The following is a 20,916-nucleotide window of genomic DNA, read 5'->3' as shown; positions in this document are numbered from 1 at the left end:
TCAACACCCATTTATGATAAAAACTCTCCAGAAAGTGGGCATAGAGGGAACCTACCCCAACATAATAAAGGCAATATACAACAAACCCACAGCAAACATCATTCTCAATGGTGAAAAACTGAAAGCATTTCCTCTAAGATCAGGAACGAGACAAGGATGTCCACTCTCACCACTATTATTCAACATAGTTTTGGAAGTCCTAGCCATGGCAATCAGAGAAGAAAAGGAAATAAAAGGAATACAAATTGGAAAAGAAGAAGTAAAACTGTCACTGTCTGCAGATGACATGATACTATACATAGAGAATCCTAAAAATGCCACCAGAAAACTACGAGAGCTAATCAATGAATCTGGTAAAGCTGCAGGATACAAAATTAATGCACAGAAATCTCTTGCATTCCTATACACTAATGATGAACAATCTGAAAGAGAAATTAAGGAAACACTCCCATTTACCATTGCAACAAAAAGAATAAAATACCTAGGAATAAACCTACCTAAGGAGACAAAAGACCTGTATGCAGAAAACTATAAGACACTGATGAAAGAAATTAAAGATGATACCAACAGATGGAAAGATATACCATGTTCTTGGATTGGAAGAATCAATATTGTGAAAATGACTATACTACCCAAAGCAATCTACAGATTCAATGCAATCCCTATCAAATTACCAATGGCATTTTTTACAGAACTAGAACAAATCATCTTAAAATTTGTATGGAGACACAAAACACCCCGAATAGCCAAAGCAGTCTTGAGGGAAAAAAATGGAGCTGGAGGAATCAGACTCCCTGACTTCAGACTATACTACAAAGCTACACTAATCAAGACAATATGGTACTGGCACAAAAACAGAAACATAGATCAATGGAACAAGATAGAAAGCCCAGAGATAAACCCACGCACCTATGGTCAACTAATCTATGACAAAGGAGGTAAAGATATACAATGGAGAAAAGACAGTCTCTTCAATAAGTGGTTCTGGGAAAACTGGACAGCTACATGTAAAAGAATGAAATTAGATCACTCCCTAACACCATACACAAAAATAAACTCAAAATGGATTCGAGACCTAAATGTAAGACTGGACACTATAAAACTCTTAGAGGAAAACATAGGCAGAACACTCTTTGACATAAATCACAGCAAGATCTTTTTTGATCCACCTCCTAGAGTAATGGAAATAAAAACAAAAATAAACAAATGGGACCTAATGAAACTTCAAAGCTTTTGCACAGCAAAGGAAACCATAAACAAGACAAAAAGACAACCCTCAGAATGGGAGAAAATATTTGCAAACGAATCAATGGACAAAGGATTAATCTCCAAAATATATAAACAGCTCATGCAGCTCAATATTAAAGAAACAAACAACCCAATCCAAAATGGGCAGAGGACCTAAATAGACATTTCTCCAAAGAAGACATATAGATGGCTAAGAAGCACATGAAAAGCTGCTCAACATCACTAATTATTAGAGAAATATAAACCAAAACTACAATGAGGTATCACCTCACACCAGTTAGAATGGGCATCACCAGAAAATCTACAAACAACAAATGCTGGAGAGGGTGTGGAGAAAAGGGAACCCTCTTGCACTGTTGGTGGGAATGTAAATTGATACAGCCACTATGGAGAACAGTATGGAGGTCCCTTACAAAACTAAAAATAGAATTACCATATCATCCAGCAATCCCACTACTGGGCATATACTCAGAGAAAACCATAATTCAAAAAGACACATGCACCCCAATGTTCATTCCAGCACTATTTACAATAGCCAGGTCATGGAAGCAACCTAAATGCCCATCAACAGACGAATGGATAAAGAAGATGTGGTACATATATACAGTGGAATATTACTCAGCCATAAAAAGGAACGAAATTGGGTCATTTGTTGAGACGTGGATGGATCTAGAGACTGTCATACAGAGTGAAGTAAGTGAGAAGAGAAAAACAAATATCATATATTAACGCATATATGTGGAACCTAGAAAAATCGTACAGATGAACCGGTTTGCAGGGCAGAAGTTGAGACACAGATGTAGAGAACAAACGTATGGACACCAAGGGGGAAAAGCCGCGGGGGGGTGGGGATGGTGGTGTGATGAATTGGGCCATTGGGATTGACATGTATACACTGACGTGTATAAAATTGATGACTAATAAGAACCTGCTGTATAAAAAAATAAATAAAATAAAATTCAGAAATTAAAAAAAACAACTAAAAAAAAAAAGATGAAAGTCTTATAATAACAAGGTGACAAGCATCATTTCAACTCTCTTAGATAACAAGAGGGATACAATAGTCTCTGTTAACAAAAAGTTTGTATTTCCCTAACATCCTTCATTATAAGAAGACACAACACATTAAAACTGAAATAGAAGGGGAAATATGGAGCAATGTCAAATAATGTGGGTGAGATTTCAAAATGCATATATTGTTAACACTGGAAGAACAGCCACTGTACCTTACAGGGACATAAGAGGAGTCTGGGAGACTTACAAAACATCAAACAAAGCTGTAAGAAAGACCTGACATTATACACTGGGGGGAAAGGCACAGGAAAGAAAATGTAGCCTGTAATTTGTGTGATGTCAAAAGGGTGCAAATGTCTCTACATTCAGCCATGGGAAGCAGAATATACAGAGCAAGTTAGGCCTTTCCTGTCCTTGGGCCTCAGGGCTAGGACGAGGTTGAGGCAAGTGAGGCAGAGAGAGCACAGAATTTTAGGAGCCCCTAACTCACTCTAAGGATCGTGCAAGTTTATGACCCTCAGAACAAGTGCGCCTCCTTAAAGTTTTCACCTTCAGTGCATCATGTGCCTCACCTCAGCCCAGGTTCTGCTAGTTCCCTGTCCCCACCTGTTCCCTGCCAGGAATAAGAGACCTATTTGGAATGAGGAGAAACTCTACCTCTTCCCAAAATATGGTCTTCACATCTGCTTCCTAATACCAAATATGTTCTGCTCCAGGGCTCAAAGAGTTACCAAAGACTTAAATAACCAAGTGGATATGATAACTATCAATCCCTTCCTTTTGTAATAAAAAGGAGTCTACAAGAAGGTCTCGGATTCCTAAAGGGAAAGGCGGGAGTGTGAATAAAATAGCACACAAAGGAGACAACTAACCTCCGGGATGACTGTAATTTGCTTCCACCGTTGTGGTTTGCTTTCCCCAGGGCAGAGGCAATCAAGTGCAGCAACTGAGGATTTCTGACATATTTGCAAAGTTCCATTTCCTTTTAATATAACTTTTTGCAGATTCAGCAAGGCGTTTTATAGAAAAAATAAAGAACAGTTTCTATTCATCAATTTATTTTTAGAAACCTTTTGCATAAAGCAAATTCTTATTGTTATAGAAACCATTGATTTAGAATGCCTGGTCATTTAGACACTGGTTGAAATTTTGGTATAACTTTATCATGAAATAATTTATTAATGTATTAAATGAAAAAATGGTTGCTAGTGAATGTTTTATGAACTTAACCTTGTTTCCAAAATATTAAGACCACTTTAATTTCTAAAATGTCATCTATTTATTAACATATGATTATCATCCTCTCCACTTGCCAGCACAACAGCTAAAAAAGTTTGTGTTTGTGTGTGTGTGTGTTTAAAAGTAATAAAATGCCCTCACTTTACTGAAAGAAATTGGAGAAGACATAAACAAATGGAAAGACATCCTGTGTTCATGGAACGGGAGAATTAATATTGTTAAAATGGCCATACTGGGCTTCCCTGGTGGCGCAGTGGTTGGAAGTCTGCCTGCCAATGCAGGGGACACGGGTTCGAGCCCTGGTCTGGGAGGATCCCACATGCCGCGGAGCGGCTGGGCCCGTGAGCCACAACTACTGAGCGTGCGCATCTGGAGCTTGTGCTACGCAACGGGAGAGGCCGCGACGGTGAGAGGCCCGCGCACCGCGATGAAGAGTGGCCCCCGCTCGCCGCAGCTGGAGAAAGCCCTCGCACAGAGACGAAGACCCAACACAGCCAAAAATAAATAAATAAATTTAAAATGGCCATACTAACCAAAGCCATCTTTAGATTCAACACAATTGCCATCAAAATACCAAATGCATTCTTTACAGAAGTAGAAGAAATAATCCTAAAATTTGTTTGGAACCACAAGAGACCCCAAATAGCCAAACCAATCCTGAGAACAAAGAACAAAACTGGAAGTATTACACTTGCTGCTTTCAAACTATACTACAAAGCCATGGTAATGAAAAACAGTACAGTACTGGCACAAAAATAAACACATAGACAACTGTAACAGAATAGAGAGCCCAGAATTAAATCCCAGTACATACGATCAACTACTATTCAACAAGAGAGCCAAGAACACCCAAGGGGGAAAGGTTAGTCTCTTCAATGAATGATGCTGGGTAAACTGGAAAAACACATGCAGGACAGTGAAACTGGACCTCTATCTCACACCATTCACAAAAATTAACTCGAAATGGAACAAAGACTTAAATTAAGACCTGACACCATAAAAATCCTAGAAAACATAGGCAAGAGGCTCACTGATATTGGTCTTGGCAATGATTCTTTGGGCACAATCCCAACAGCACAAACAACAAAAGCAAAAATCATCAAATGGGACTACATCAAATTCAAAAGCTTCTGCACAGCAAAAAAAAAAAAAAAAAAAAAACCAATTAAAATGAAAAGGTAGCCTACAGAAGGGAGAAAAATTGGCAAACTAAATATCAGAAAGGGGTTAGTTTTTAAATATATTTTGCATATTAACACAACTTAATAACAACAATAACAAAAATAATCCAATGGAAGAAAAGGGCAGAAGAAATAGAAATTTTTTCCAAAGAGGTCATCAAAATGAGCAACAGGCACATGATAAGATGCTCAACCTTATTAATCATCAGGGAAATGCAAATAAAAATCACAAAAAGCTATCACCTCACACCTGTTAGAATGGCTATCATCAAGTAGACAAGAGACAACAAGTGCTGGCACGTACTGGTGAAAAAGTAATCCTTACACACTATTGGTGGGAAGTAAATTAGTCCAAAAACAATGGAAAACAATATGGAAGTTCCTCAAAAAATTAAAAATAGACCTACCATATGAACCAGCAATTCTGCTTCTGGGGATATACCCAAAGGAAAGAAAATAGGAGTTTGATGAGACATATGTACCTTCATGTTTATTTGCAGCACTATTCACAATAGCCAAGAAATGAAAACAACCCAAACGCCCATCAATGGATGAATGAATAAAAAGATGTAGTATATATACAATAAAATATTATTCAACCATTAGAAAGAAGAATATTCTGCCATTTTCAGCAACATGGATGGACCTTCTGCACGTTACGTTAAGTGAGATAAGCCAGACAAAGAAAGAAAAGTACTGTACGATATCACTTATGTGTGGAATCTAAAAAAATCAAACGTGTAAAAAAAAAAAAAAAAAAAAAACCACAGTAAAGCAGAGGTTACCAGGGGAGAGGGGGCAGTGGGATAAAATTAATAGCATTTAAGAGTACAAACTTGTAACAAATACTAAAATAGTGATACGGATTTAATGTATGGTTTACTGAACACAGACGATAATATTGTACTATAAGTATGTAATGTGATAAATATCATTACAATGGCCACCATATTAAAAAATATAAATGTATCAAAGTAACATGACGTGCAACTTAAATTTACATGATGTCAAATTTATTCAATAAAAAGTAAACAAAAGTAATACAATGTCTCCAAAAAATTATATAATTCAAATTATTTAAAAAATACATATATGTTTCCTAATCTGCATTGCATTTTGCATTGCATTTTGTATTAACGTGTCTTTAATACATTTTTAGACATAGCTCTTCAAAAAGTAGTACCTATCAGTGGAAGACTAGTTATCCTCCACTCTTTGTTCTGTCCTCTTTCACTGTGAGAGAGTAAGTGTATCATTACCCAGCTAAAGACTCCATTTCTCTGACTCCTTTCCAGTTAAGATGTGGCCATGAGAATGAGTTCTGACCACTAGAATGGGCGCAAGATGTCTTACCCTTACAGGGACTGTGTACCTGCTCTTCTAGTCTCTCTCCCTTTGCACGATGGCTGGGAAATAAGGGCAACTGAAAGATCACCTTGGACCCAGGAAGGAAGCCATATGCTGAGGATGGCAGAGCCACTCTGCTGACCCTAGACTGCTCACCTCTAGATTGTCATATGAGAGAAAAATACATGGTTATCTTACCTCTTTGTTACATTGGTTCCGCCTGTACCTCCAACTAATATAATACTATACGCTCAATTAATATAACAAATGAATGACATTTCTTGAGTTCTGATTACAGGTCAATAAATATTTTACATGGATTATGTCAACTATGTCAGCAACACCCTGAGGTTAATAAATAAACATCTTGGCTAGACCACAAAGCTATCAACTGTAAGAACTACAGGTATAATAGTCTTTAAGATTTTTTAAAAGGATATGCTATAACATTCTATAAAAAATAATAAGTATATTTTCTTCAGTTAGAAGACCATGAAAACAAAATCAGGAAAAATTTCCTCTACAATTCGTAGCAATTCTTTCAACAGATATACACACAAAACCATTTCTGTGCACATGAACAATAATGGAAGTTTTTAAATTCTGCATGCAAATTTACATCTTAGAATTTCCTTCTACATTTTTCTTTTTTAAAGAAACTCAAATGGAAATGTTCATGAGTAGATATTTGGTGGCAGACCTTTCACTTCTTCTTTATATCTTTTATAAAAAGAGCAGTAGCATAACCAGATATATTAACCTTGTACCTAACTGAAGATCTGCTCACCTTCTCAAAATACAAGTGGTAACATAAAAAGGTAAAATATTAACATATATTCTAAAGCATAACAAGACTCTTTTCATTGTTGGAGTTATATCCCATTTAGTAGTTGTATACCCTAGAACAAAAATTTAACCTTGCAAATAATTTCTTCCTGCATATTAAAGATGATGATATTCCCTTCACAAGGTTGTCCTGAGGATTAATAAGATAATGGATGCAAAGGGCTTAGGACAGTGCTTGAATACTTGAACTAATTTAGAAAAAAAAAAAAAAAAGTAGTCCTCAGTTGTATTTAAAAGGTTCTAATATATTAAGTACTATACTAAGAAAAAGTACAATGCATTATCTCTTTCTCCTAATTTTATTTTTTCTTTCAATTTTTTTTGATAAATTTATTTATTTGTTTGTTTGTTTATTTATTTTTGGCCTCCTTGGGTCTTCGTTGCTGCACGCAGCCTTTCTTTAGTTGGGGTGAGTGAGGGCTACTCTTTGTTGTGGTGCACAGGTTTCTCATTGCAGTGGCTTCTCTTGTTGCAGAGCACGGGCTCTAGGCGTGGGCTTCAGTAGTTGTGGCACGCGGACTCAGTAGTTGTGGCTCGTGGGCTAGAGCTCAGGTTCAGTAGTTGTGGTGCACGGGTTTAGCTGCCCTGCAGCATGTGGGATCTTCCTGGACCAGGGCTCGAACCTGTGTCCCCTGCATTGGCAGGCAGATTCTTAACCACTGTGCCACCAGGGAAGCCCCTCTTTCCTCAATTATTCAATCTACTTTGTGGATGATCATACACAACTGAAGGACATGTGTATTCTTCCAATACTTGATTAGAAATGGAAAAATCCAATAAAAGATATCTTAAAACTTGAATGCATCAGGGCTAATAGTACTACATAAGCCTATTCATTCTTGATCTTTAACAGAAGTTAGTCAGGTACCTGGGCAAAATCTCTAATTTTTAAAGTTAAAGTACTGCTTTTATTCAATACTATATATCAGACTTCCCTGGGCTAATATTTTATGATGCCCAAAGTAATTTTCATAAAATTGCAAAGATGTCCTATTTTAGCTATGTTCCCTCATTGCAGCTGAGCCTGCAGGTAAAAAGCAAGATGTGCCCTGTGATGCCAGTAGAAACTACATTCAATAATTTGGGAATCATCATTTTTTAAATATTGAATTTCAACCCAAAACCTGCTAAATTCCTCTATTTATTGAACTTTTGATCCTCACCATGCATCTAACACCCCTAGTCTCAACACGAAGTTCACTCTCAACTCTGGCGTCCTTCAGCTAGTCTGCGCTTTAAGTTCCTGTGGCCAAAAAGAAATGCACCTCTGGGACTTCCCTGGTGGCACAGTGGTTAAGAATCCTCCTGCCAATGCAGGGCACACGGGCTCGATTCCTGCTCCAGGAAGATCCCACATGCCGTGGAGCAACTAAGCCCGTGCACTACAACTACTGAGCCCGTGCTCCGCAACTAGTGGACCCACATGTTGCAACTACTGAAACCCGTGTGCTCTATGGCCCGCGTGCTGCAACTACTGAGCCCGCGTGCTGCAACTACTGAAGCCCGCGCGCCTAGAGCCCATGCTCTGCAACAAGAGAAGCCACCGCAATGAGAAGCCCATGCACCGCAACGAAGAGTAGCCCCCGCTCACCACAACAAGAGAAAGCCTGCACAGCAATGAAGACCCAATGCAGCCAAAAAAATTTTTTTTAATTAAAAAAAAAGAAATGCACCTCTTTTGCCCCCATCGTGGACCACCTTCTCTCTGGGCAAAAAGAAAGAGGCATATGGACACATTTATCTATCTTCTTGTCCCCTAATACTTAAATTCTTCTTCCAACAGTAAATTCCTCTTTCCCTCCCTTGTTACATACATATAATTCTTTTATTTGTATTTTTTCTATCACTGTAATGAGGTACAATGCCTCATAAAAGCAGCATTGTGGGGATTTTCTTCCATCCTGTCCATTCTATTTTGTTATCCTAATTTAGACAAGGCCATTTACTCATTCATCAATATTTACACTCTTCTTAGTCATCTACAACTCATAAAGCATAATGGACATCAGGTGAGACTTTTTTTTTTCTTAACGATTCATTGAAAAAAGCAGATTTGGCAAGAGAGGGTTCACGTGTTAACACCAAAAGTAAAAAAAGAGGTCAGCCAAGAAAGTGGTTTTTGAGGCTGATAAAACACTGAGGAGTAAAGAAGAGCTCCCAAAACCAGTTTATTTTTAATTTCAATCTGTCAATAAAAAGAGTTACATAACTTTTAACCAGAATCTGTCAATTCTCTTTTCTTTTTTTCTCATTCCACAAATGCCATCACTTTCATAGAGGCTTACTTATTACCCCACACACTTTCATATTCTAATTTATTTTCCCACAATGAATCATTGCAGATCCCAAACATCAGCTAACAGTAGCCTTCAGGCATCTTTGCACCTTCAAAAATGGAGATTTTGATTACTAGCATGTCAGTTCTCTGAGGAGAGGAACTGTGTCTCTGTCAACCCCTGGTAGCCTGCACAGTGCCTGGGACATGTTGTGTGCTCAATAACTGTTCATTAGAATTAATTCGATCATTGTTATTCACAAAGAACACTTTTCACTTCAAAATATATTCCTTATTTCATCTCATAAATACTGAAATTTACTCAACATATACTCTGTTTGAAACCTACAACTGTGTTATGAAGAGATTCTGGAATAATATTTTGAAGCATATGCTTAGTAAGGTTTCTTTATGAATTCCTATTAATACATAGAGTAACCATTCATTCTAGTTTCTCCCAGAGAGGAATATTCACATATAAATATTCATATAATAAATATTCACAGATCATACATGAAACCACTTTTATACCATTTCACCTCATTGATCCACCACATTTTTGGAAAACAAAACACCTCACTGCAGCACTAAGAACACAAGATGAAGGTACTTTCAAATTGTTAGATTACTTACATTGAAATGAAACCAGTGAGACTCTAAAGAAATAATGTTTAAAATTTAATAAATCTTACGGAAGCTATACATGTACATGCTCTTACCCAAGGAAAATGATCTATTTAAGATGCTACACAAATATTTACATGTTGCTATTATTATCAAAAATCATTTTAGAGTGACATTCATAGTCATTTCATAAATCATAAGAAAAACAATCTTTTATAGTGTCTCCTTTCCTTGCACAAAAGTCTGTACGACCCATCTCAGTGATTCACTCTAGCCTCTAGGCATGGCTATAAACATTGTAAACCACTTTTGAAAATAAAATCTACCCTCAAAGAATGAAGATATGTTCCCATTGAGGATATTCAAAAGAATCCCTCACAGGGCTTAAAGTCACCACTATACAAAAGATCCTAATATCCTCTGAAGACTGGAGGAAACAGGACACCCCAATTTGAATTTCAGGGATGACTATACATCATATGAACTCATGTAAGGGAAGGCTGTATATAAACTGTAAAGTGTGGTGAGAACACCTCATTAATTATTAGGGATGGCAATAACTAGCAGCACCAAAAGTCCCTCTCAGAACTTCACTATCAGATTCACATGAAAAACTGTCCTATTTATAATACAGAAAGACAGTTTCTTAGAGGAAAGAACTGCATGCAAATTAAAGAAATGATTAGTAAGTTTGGGGAGACTTTACTCACATCAACAAGCTGGTTGACTCCACTTGCAGTTTTTGCCAGGGTGACAAGGTCTTCCTGCATCTTATCCACCCATGACTTGATGCTGCAGAAATCAGAGAAGAGAATATTCTATCTGATCTCTCACAAAGTAAGGCCACAGACTGACATTCTATATGCACAGATTATCCGCAGATAATTCATTAAATTACCTTTAAGTCTTTCTCCTCCTTCCTAGCTCCTACTATACCTACCCACCCCCCCCAGCCCACTTTTAAGTGACAAAACCAATGAACCTTTAGGGGTCAACCTCTTAGGATGCTAAAATATCCCCAACTCAAAAAGAGAAAAATGACAAATGAGGGTAAACGTTTGCTTAATTTTTATGAAAATGCCATTAAAAACAAGTTACTGAATGGAATATTCTAAACTAAACTTTATCCTTTAGGTTACAAGCCTTCGTAATATAATACTAAGGGTGTGTTAAATGTAGAATATTTGAAAAATGCCAGAAAATGACAAATATTTTTAAATTTCTTATAATTCCAATACCCAAGGATAATCACTTAACATTTTGATGTATTCCCTTCAAGTCTTTTAAAATTCTTTCACAAGGTCAAGCACATATTATGTAAAATTCACATATCTTTTTTTCCATCAGTCACATGATAAATACCCTTCCATGTCATTACAGATATTTTATAAACACTGTACTTTAATGGCCACTTAATATTCCCTTATCTCTAAATCCCATAATATACTTGACCATCCTCCTTTTTTAAAAGATAACTAGAATGTCATCAGCTTTAATTGCTAAAAAATTCACTGCAACAAATATCTCAGTACACATTAAGCTTACAAGTATTTCATTTCCTTAGCTAGACTCTTAGATTTGGAATTACTGGATCAAGGCTTAAGTTTTAAAGAAATGGTTTTGAGCATTAAAATTATGATTGAAGGTTCCAGTTCAAATCCTTTTCATGTACAGGTGAGCCTTGAACAATGTGGGGGGTTAGGAGTGCAAAGCCCCAGGCAGCTGAAAATCCGCAAATAACTTTACAGTCAGCCCTCCGCATCCGCAGTTTGGCATCCACAGATGAAACCAATGATGGATCATGTAGTACTGCACATTAACTGAAAACCAATCTACTATAAATAGACTCACGAAGTTTAAACCCATGTTGTTCGAGAGACAATTGTATATATTTTAACGTAATGGAGATCTTAAAATACAAGCTATGGATGTCAGAACATTTTAGAAAATTCTAAACTGACGGTCTATCTTATTTTTCCTGTCATTAGAGATTACCAAATACCACACAATTTTCCCCATTCTAATAAGTTAAATTTAATTTGCAATCCCTTCATATACTTCATTTATTCATCCTCATGTTGCAAAAAGACCTAAAGTGTGTGCCCTTTCCTGTCCAAGCAAATATAAGAAAACACTAATAAGAACGATAGGAAATGATTTATATTGGAATTTGAACTTCTCTCTACATATATATGGTATGTGTATCTATCATTGCTTATTTATTCTATTGCTTGGATTTTATAAATACTAAATGTTTTCCCTTTTTTTTTTTTGATTGACAGTGTGATTTATTCAGTTTCAGTATACTGCAGTAGCATACAAATAATTTATACATTTAAAAGGTAACTCTTAGATATGTTCATTTGACAGTGAACATAAACTCTCAAATGAACATATCTACAATACAGAAACAGACTCAAAGGCATAGAGAACAGACTTGTGGCTGCCAAGGGGGAGGGGAGGTGGGGGGGGAGAGAAGGATTGGAAGTTTGGGATTAGCAGATGCAAGCTATTATACTATACAGGACGGATAAACAACGAGGTCCTACTGTATAGCACAGGGAACTATATTCAATGTCCTGTGATAAACCATGATGGAAAAGAATATGAAAAAGGATATATATATGTATAACTGAGTCACCTCACTGTACAGCAGAAATTAACACAACATTGTAAATCAACTATACTTCAATAAAATTTTTTTTTAAAAAAGGTAACTCTTCTGTCATAAGAGAGCAAGCTGTAATTCAAGGACTGAAGCCGGTTTCCCCACCGCAGCGCGGGCGCTGTCCAGTCAGCATTCACACTGAACTGAGCCCCCTCTCTCCCGTCTGTCAGTCTTTTCAATGCAATGACAACAGGGCATGGTTTAAAAAATGTCAAGGAGCAGAAATCATATCTGCTGATCCCACCAGGAACCTCTAAAGGCACAGGTTCTTTAAAGCACGTTAGAGAATGAACCCGTCAGTGGGTGGACTCTGTGGAAGAACAACAACCCTGGTCCCTTCCCCCCTGTTCTCCAGAAGTGTGTTAGTGGCTCTCAAACGTTTCAGAAAAATTTACTGTGAGGAAAATCACAGCTTTCATGATTAGTATTTAAAAGGCACTTATGCACATTTTCCCTTAGGAAATTGACTGAGCGATGAAGAGTAACACTGAACCATTCTCATCCTCAATGACCAACATTCTGGATCTAAAATGGTAGGCGGCTGCATCACCTCTCTCAAGAGAGCCAGTTCTCATTATTCCGAGGCCTGGCCATGTTCACTGGTTTCACCGCACTGGTTTCTACCTCTCCAAGAATGGGGAAGAAAAGTGCTGTTTTGAAAATGAACTTTATATTTCATAAGTGCTTTGATCATGAGGATTTAACCACATTTGTCTTCTCCTTAGACAAAAATTTCAATACTAATACAAGGTCATCAACCTTTTTTCTGATAAATTTAAATGTAACAGTATTAAAAATTAAATGTGGAAAAAGTATAACATGGGGAAGGGATTTAAGTGAGGTACATACAGGAGACCATATAAAAGAGTAATGAGCTAAAAATCTAAAGAGGAAGAAGGAAAACTGAAAATCAGTCATGAAAAAGGATGAAATGCCTTAGAAGAAAACACAGAGGGGCTTGACTTACATGTGAAACAAACTAGTTGGTAAATGAAATAGATAAAAGCAAGGGGTACTTTCACACAAATGAAAATAAGGAAGAATATTTATTGAATCATGCTGTATGAATATGATTTTCAAAATGATTATCAAGAAACAAAAAATAAATAAACGGGAAAAGGGTGCAAAGTTAAGAGAAATTTCTAGAACCATTAAAATAAATGATGCACACCACATTATTCTAATATACTTTGTGCTACTTTTAGGCTGGTATATATATTTGAAAAATATTACGAATACTAAGTAATATTCGTATTACTCTATTAGGTAAGTATAATTGTGATCCATTTTTACATTAAGAACAAAAAAATTACAGTAGGGGATGGGTAGGAGAAAAAAACATGGACATCATTTTCTAATTCAGATGAGACCCTTTCATTTCTCCAAGCGATCACTGAACAAAACCCAGAGAAAATGAATCATCTCTTCTCAAATATAATTGCCAACATTGACAAATAGTAAGAAGTGTTATACATGTTTTTGGCTGGAAAACTGAGAAACAAAGACTATATATGTACAAAAATAAACTTAACTCCTGAATTCTGATTCATGCTAAACCGATCCAAAACGTGCTTTCTAACTTGACACCTGAGTGTACTGTCGCTGCCAGTGTTCACTGGTGTGAACCTGTTTTGGCTGAAAAGCAATTTAGGGCCCGACCAGTCTTCTCTGCCCCACTGACAAGCTGTTAAGAACACAGTATAGGAACAAAGATTATTTTTTATAGACATGAGGTATTACCTGGTTTTCCTAAAATACATAAGCACTCTGCCTTTCATACCTGGAAGTAGAAGATTATAATGGCTAGAAAATAAGCGAAGATCTCATTGATCATCAAAGTGAAAAATAACATAGGGGAAAATATTCACATGGACAAATTCTCCATCAGTCTTTCTCTTTCTAGGTAAATTGTCAACCACATACGCATAATCACTAAGCACTATTTTATTAAATGTCTCCAGAAGGCACTATAATATTTTGGAGAAAGCTACAGAGGATATAGTCTTTTCAGATAATAAGAAATGAACATAGCACTCCATGAGGAAGAATTTGCTGTTTCTTCTTTGTCAGCCCATTCAACAAGAACTAGTATCTGCTGGAGAAGATACTAAAAGCTGGCAGGGCAGAAATGAAAGATATATGCTTTACAGTCTGGTTAGGTTTAAAACTGGGTCTGACAGGAAAGAGGCAGAAGAGAACAAGAACAAGGTAGTGTAGGGGAGGAAAAAGTACCTTTTCTTCTACCTTTCTGAATTCTTGACTGAGAACCTGTAACAAAAGACAGACTAATAAGTGAAATGCATACAAATTGATTTAAGTTTTACATGACACGGGAGGCTTCATAAGGAAATGAAGACCTGCCTCCCCCCCAAAAAATGGTTAAACCTGAGTGTGTTTATGCTAGGTTTGATGAAGAATAGAAAGATATGATGGGACAAAGAATATGAGCTAAGTACAGTAAACTGGGGGAAACTTAACAGAGACCATTCATTCACATTTCTCTTTCTGCCCCATGTCTTCAGAGGTAAGGATGCTCCTTTCTCCCAGGTATAGGGGAGCAATGCTCACATGAGGGGAAGGTCACAAAGTCCTTCCTGCAGATGCCACTTCCCCAACGCCTTCAGCTTAAAATATTCAATAGGCTATGTAACCATATTTAGCCCATCCTGAATCCCATCAGTAGGACATGCTTCAGGAATCAGAAGAGTCACTTAAAGTTTATGAGATAGTTGTGTGGGGAGGTGGATAGAGGAGGCTTTCGACTAGTAGCTACTTAAAGTGAGATTTGAAGGACAAGTGGAATTTAAGAAAATCGAGAAGGGAAGGAAGTAACAACGAAGGCAGGGGGAATTTAAAACGTGGCATAGCAACCACAAGTAGTCTGTATGGCCGGAGTCCAAGGTTGTTCATCAAATGTATGGAATGGGGGCAGGAATGGTCAGGAAGAAATTCTGGCAAATAGTTGGCCAGACCCAGGGTCTTAAATAACATTCTGAAGCATTTAGATTGTATCCTCAAAATAATGGAGAGAGAATGGAAAATGTGAAGTTAGCGAGTAACAAGATTAAGGGTATATGAACATGCTAAAATAATTTCTCTGATAGCCAAGTGGATGGGGGCTTAGAGGGAGAACAAAAAGTGAGGAGGGAGGGGCTAGATAAGATGGAGGAAATGAGGAGGGTTCAAGCCAGCTCAGTAGTAGCGAGAGTAGAGAGGGAAACAAAAGGGAGACCAAGTAGAAGAAACCAGCTCAACAAAACTCTGAAGGATGGATGACAGGATTTCATGTACTACTAGATTTAAATAGTGAATGGGAGAAAGGATTTGCAGGTGACTCACGGAGTTCCTCAGTTAGACAATGATAGGACATTTTGTTATAGAAAGTATAAGAGGAAGAACGATTTAGAGGGGTAAATCGAAAACAAAATGAGTTCGTTTTTATTGGTTCAGGTAGAGATGTTTTTGAGAGATTCACGTATAGAAACCCAGTAGGCAATTGAATATACATAGATTTGAAGCTCTCAGAAGTTTCCATAGCATTTAAAGATCAGGTAGTTACAAAGGACAAAGGTAAATCAGTGTATGACTCCCAAAGGAGAGTTTATAGAGGGAGAAAGAAAATACACAGTAGCTAGAACTCTGGAAAATAACACTGAAAAAAGAGACAGGAATCTGAGTAGTGGCAAGAAAGAAGGGAATCCAAGAACAATGGTATCACAAAAGCCAGGGAAGGGAAGAATATCGAGATAGAGTCATCAAACAAGGTGAGAGAAATTTATCTCTCTTATATGTGAGGACAGTGAGAGAAGTGTGGAACCTAGGAAAAAATGGAGAACAAGGAGTTAGTGCTCCTTTTTGTTTTTTAATCAGAGAGACATAGGCATGGTTCTATGCAAAAGGAGAAAGGCACGGAGAGGAGACATCACAGAGAAATCTCAGGAGAGAACATGTAACTTACTGACAGGGCAAGGACCTTCAAAAGACTCTAGATTCACTCAGCTTTTTCTTGCTCACCCCCTATATTCCAAACATGATCTGGTGAAGGATGAGTGAAGAAATAAGCAGAACACAGGAGAACCCTAATCCATGGCTGGAAGGTAGGTTACTTCTTCCATGGAGATTGAAGGGGAAACGTAAAAGGTTTTAAGTAAATGAAAATAGCTACAACAACTCGATCAAAAACTGGAGACAGTTCTACTTATTGGTCTCTATTTTTTTTTTCTTTTTTGTAATAAAGTAGACAGGATCATCGGTTCAGAGACAGGCAGGAGGTATTAAGGTAGGGTAGTTGAAAAGAAAAGTTGGAGGTTTCAAAAGGACAATGACTGGAGAGTATTTAAGGAAAAGCCCTATACTGGGGGTCACCAGTTTTCATCAGTACTAATCAGCATGACTGTGTGAATTTCTCCACCGGCACTAGGCTAAAGAGGGTGAGATGGGAGAAAAAAGGCATTCAGATGAATATGGGGCAGATACCAGCAGGTGGGAAAGATGGACAAGGAAAAGTGAACTGAAGGGCCTGAAAACTTTAAGATCTCTACTAATTCTAAATAACAAAGACTACCAAAATTATTCATTAAAATGTTACAGTATTATATTTATACACAACACTTATTTTCTAAACATTTTTCTTATGGAACCAAAAATGCTATTACAATATTTCTAGGAAAATGTGAAAATACTATATTGCCAAATTTCAAATTTCTCATCATTTTGGGGGTTTGTAGCCTAATAATCTCATAAAAGAATATGCTGGAAGACTAAATGAAGAAAGTGGCCTGAACACATATCCCACATTTAAATCACTTGAATCAAAATATAATTTCTAAAAGAAAAAATTCTAAAAATCACCGAAATAAAATGGATTGCTGGGCTTCCCTGGTGGCGCAGTGGTTGAGAGTCTGCCTGCCAATGTAGGGGATACGGGTTCGAGCCCTGGTCTAGGAAGATCCCACATGCCGCAGAGCGGCTAGGCCCGTGACCCACAACGACTGAGCCTGCGCGTCTGGAGCCTGTGCTCCGCAACAAGAGAGGCCGCAACAGTGAGAGGCCCGCGCACCGCGATGAAGAGTGGCCCCCGCTCGCCGCAACTAGAGAAAGCCCTCACGCAGAAACGAAGACCCAACACAGGCAATAAATAAATTAATTAATTAATTAATTTAAAAAAAAATTGAAAAAAAAATAAAAAAAAGTAAAAAAAATAATAAAATGGATTGCTCTCAGAAAGTTTACAGTTTGTTTGAAAATCTTTCTCTTGGAAATAAATATATATTACAATATCTGAGCAGCTCAAAAAAAGTTGAATCAATGTATATCGGGTTATATCGATACAACAGAACTGGACTAATAGGTATACTGTTTCCATGAGAATATGCTCTGGATTTTCCAACTTGTGATGTCAGGAACATACTTACTCTGCTTGTTAGAAATGTAACATCTTGGCTTCATGTGTCAAGTGGTAACAGAGGATTACCAGGTTAGGACTTGATCATGATATAGTCAGGAGAGTGAGAATGCATGGTATTTGTAGAGAAGAACGATGAGAAGCTCCAGAGACTGGGTATGCAGTCAACGCATGCAACAAAGCTACTTCCTATCTCTCTGCTCTCTCCCGTCTCCCAATTTTCCACTGCCTTTTTAAACCCTGTGTTTCTCTAAGTTCCTACAACCCCAAAAACGTCAAAATCTCATGACTGCAATTGCCACCTTTACATACATAATTCCTACATTTGAGCTCCATTTCTGCCTTAACGACAGTTTGCTAGATCACTCCCTTTTGATTTTCCAGCATTCTTTTTCAAAATATCTATAAAACTAAACTTAAAATCTTCCCTGCCCATAGCACTAACCCTCTGTGTTCCTTCTTCTCGTTGGAAAACCATCTCCTCAGTCATCCAGGTCCATACCATCAATTTCTTCATCATATCCCTCCTTCAATCCTTTGTAAAATAATAGTATCTCAGTGTTTTTCCCAATACGTACCTGAGAGCTGAATGCACTGAGACCTTATTTTATGCCAAACTTCTTGCCAAAGGTATTTAACGTTCACTCTCTCATTTAGTCATCAGAAAAACTAGTGCTCACTTTTCATAGATGAGAAAACTTCAAGTTGAGAGAAGTTTAACAGCCCAGCCTTGTAGCTTCCGATTTTCTAAGCCATTTTACTTCCACCAACCTCACACATTTCCATGTGTGTCGACTGTCCTTTTCCACATTCTGCTTTGGCTCTACAACCTCTCCCTGAAATTAATCCTCCACCTCCATTGTGAATAAATTTCCCAACTACTCTAATGTCACCTTCACAAGGTCCCAAACTAAAAATGTCCTCTTCTATCCACTAAATTCCAAAGCACTTTAATTGTGCTTTGTGTTTTTCTGTAGACTTTCATGATTAGATGGATATACTTTTATTCTCATTCATCACCGAATCCTCAACATTACAGTATTATAGTGCCTTGCATATAGTAGGCATACAGATATTTATTGAATAAACAGAAAAATGTATTGAAATAAAATGTAATTGCAGTATTGTTTTTTTAAAACACCCAATTATCTTTACTTAATGCATGCAGAGTAAATAATTTATTTACTAAATTTCCTCTTCCCTCCAAAATCCACATCAGAAAAAAATGAACTGCTGGACCCATGCATCTATAAATAGCACCCACTTTTCAGCAAGTAGAAGAATTTTTAAATGCGACTGAATACTTTAAAGAAATATTTTTTAATCTGTATAACGCATACCTTATAATTCTAAATCTTTCAAGTGGACATTGAATTTCATAGGAAAAGAATGAAGTCTTGTAATCCTTCTCCACCTCTACAATAACTCATTACAGAGTCAAATAGCAGTATATGTTCCCAACTGTTTGATGATGTCTGCCGGCTCAGTGTACTTTGGAGAATTCTATATGAGATCTCTAAAAATTGAGGCAAATATTTTATTGAGTAGTTGAGATAATCTTTTATATCCTCTACTTCACTTTATTGTACAGAAATAGCCCAAATTCTAAAGGCAAATAATATAAAATATTCAAGTTTTCACTAAATTTGAAAGAAGAATACTCGCCATGCAATTAATACTGTTCCTTTTGAGGTTAGATTTGCCTGTAAGATGGCTTTCAAAAGAGTATTGCATAGTTCAGGAAACTATTTAAAAAAGAAGAAGAAGAAGAAAGAAAGAGAGATGGTAATCCATTTCACTTTGCATGCATTTGAGGAACATCAAATTGAGAACAGCACAAATTACACCCTGTTTCATCTATTGTAAAGTGCAGCAGTTGAGTACAAAGTGTCAAGTCTGCATAGTTATCTATTTAATTGTTTTAAATGCTACAGAGAGAATTTGCCTTTTTACTGGTTGGAATAACGGAGCCAAAGTGATAGCTAAGAAATATTACAATGGGTCCTACAAAGACTGACTGTCCTTCCTTCCTATATCTCACGTAGTAAGTCCTCTGTCAGAAAAGAATGTGTGTGAACTTCCTGCTATTAGTAAGAAGAGAGTATTAAAACAGACATCTTCCTTCCACATCCATCTTGAATTATCCCACTAGCAATTATCATAGAGACTAGAGCAAAAAAGGAATATAGTAGTGTGTATATGTCAATGCCAATCTCCCTATTTATCCATTCCACTCCCCCTTTCCCCCTTGGTAACCATAAGTTTGTTTTCTACATAAGAACCTACTGTATAGCACAGGGAACTCTACTCAATACTCTGTAATGACCTATATGGGGAAAATAATCTAAAAAAGAGTGGCTATACGTATATGTATAACTGATTCACTTTGCTGTACAGCAGAAAATAACATAACATTGTAAATCATCTATACTCCAATAAAAATTAATTTTAAAAAATTATTTTTAAATAATAGGAGAGACACAGAAAAGAAATGGGAATGGAAAAGAGCTGGTACAGTATGGGAATGAGAGGAGGAGGAGAGGGAGAGTGAGAAGCCTGGACCCTTTGGGGCCCTTGTCCTAAAGCAATTCTCTGCCTATGTCACTATTTTTAAGAAATAATTTTATTTTTAACCCAAGGAAATCAGAGACATATTTCTGCCCCGTAGACCTGGGATAAAATAAAAATATCACAAGATCTAACACTGGCCATTTCAATTGTGTTGATATATAAATAGCTTATTAATAAATTTGAAGTAATAAGACCATGTATTTCAAAACTGTTCCACTTGCTATAAATATCCCACCAATGCCAAACTGCTCCTTTTTTTGTTATATAATAAACCACCCACAGTGTTCTTATAGTTGGGTAAAAAATAACATAAGTAAGCCAAAGATTTAGATAACCTAGACACACTATTTTGCTAAATATGCATTTCTTATAACATGGGTAACTATATCATGAAAAATACTGTGTGTGTGTGTGTGTGTGTGTGTGTGTGTGTGTGTGTGAAAGGAACACTTGGTATCTACAATAAATCTAAAACTGCTTGTGAGATGGCTGTCATGCC

General features: G+C 36.9%; 1 protein-coding gene across 7 annotated transcripts in view; it reads right to left on the bottom strand.

Moving 5' to 3' along the window:
• CACNA2D1 (calcium voltage-gated channel auxiliary subunit alpha2delta 1) overlaps positions 1-20,916 on the bottom strand; it is a 501,522-nt gene that overhangs the window by 403,184 nt on the left and 77,422 nt on the right. For all 7 annotated transcript variants that reach the window (XM_057549676.1, XM_007178942.2, XM_007178943.2 and 4 more), the window contains one exon: positions 10,485-10,566. In XM_057549676.1, the coding sequence (XP_057405659.1) occupies positions 10,485-10,566 (82 nt within the window). The remainder of the gene's footprint in view (positions 1-10,484; positions 10,567-20,916) is intronic.

The sequence above is a fragment of the Balaenoptera acutorostrata genome, chromosome 7 (genome assembly GCF_949987535.1).
Source record: "Balaenoptera acutorostrata chromosome 7, mBalAcu1.1, whole genome shotgun sequence".
NCBI lineage: Eukaryota > Metazoa > Chordata > Mammalia > Artiodactyla > Balaenopteridae > Balaenoptera > Balaenoptera acutorostrata.
The sequence above is the reverse complement of the archived record's forward strand: the minus strand, read 5'-3'. Positions and strand labels throughout refer to the sequence as shown.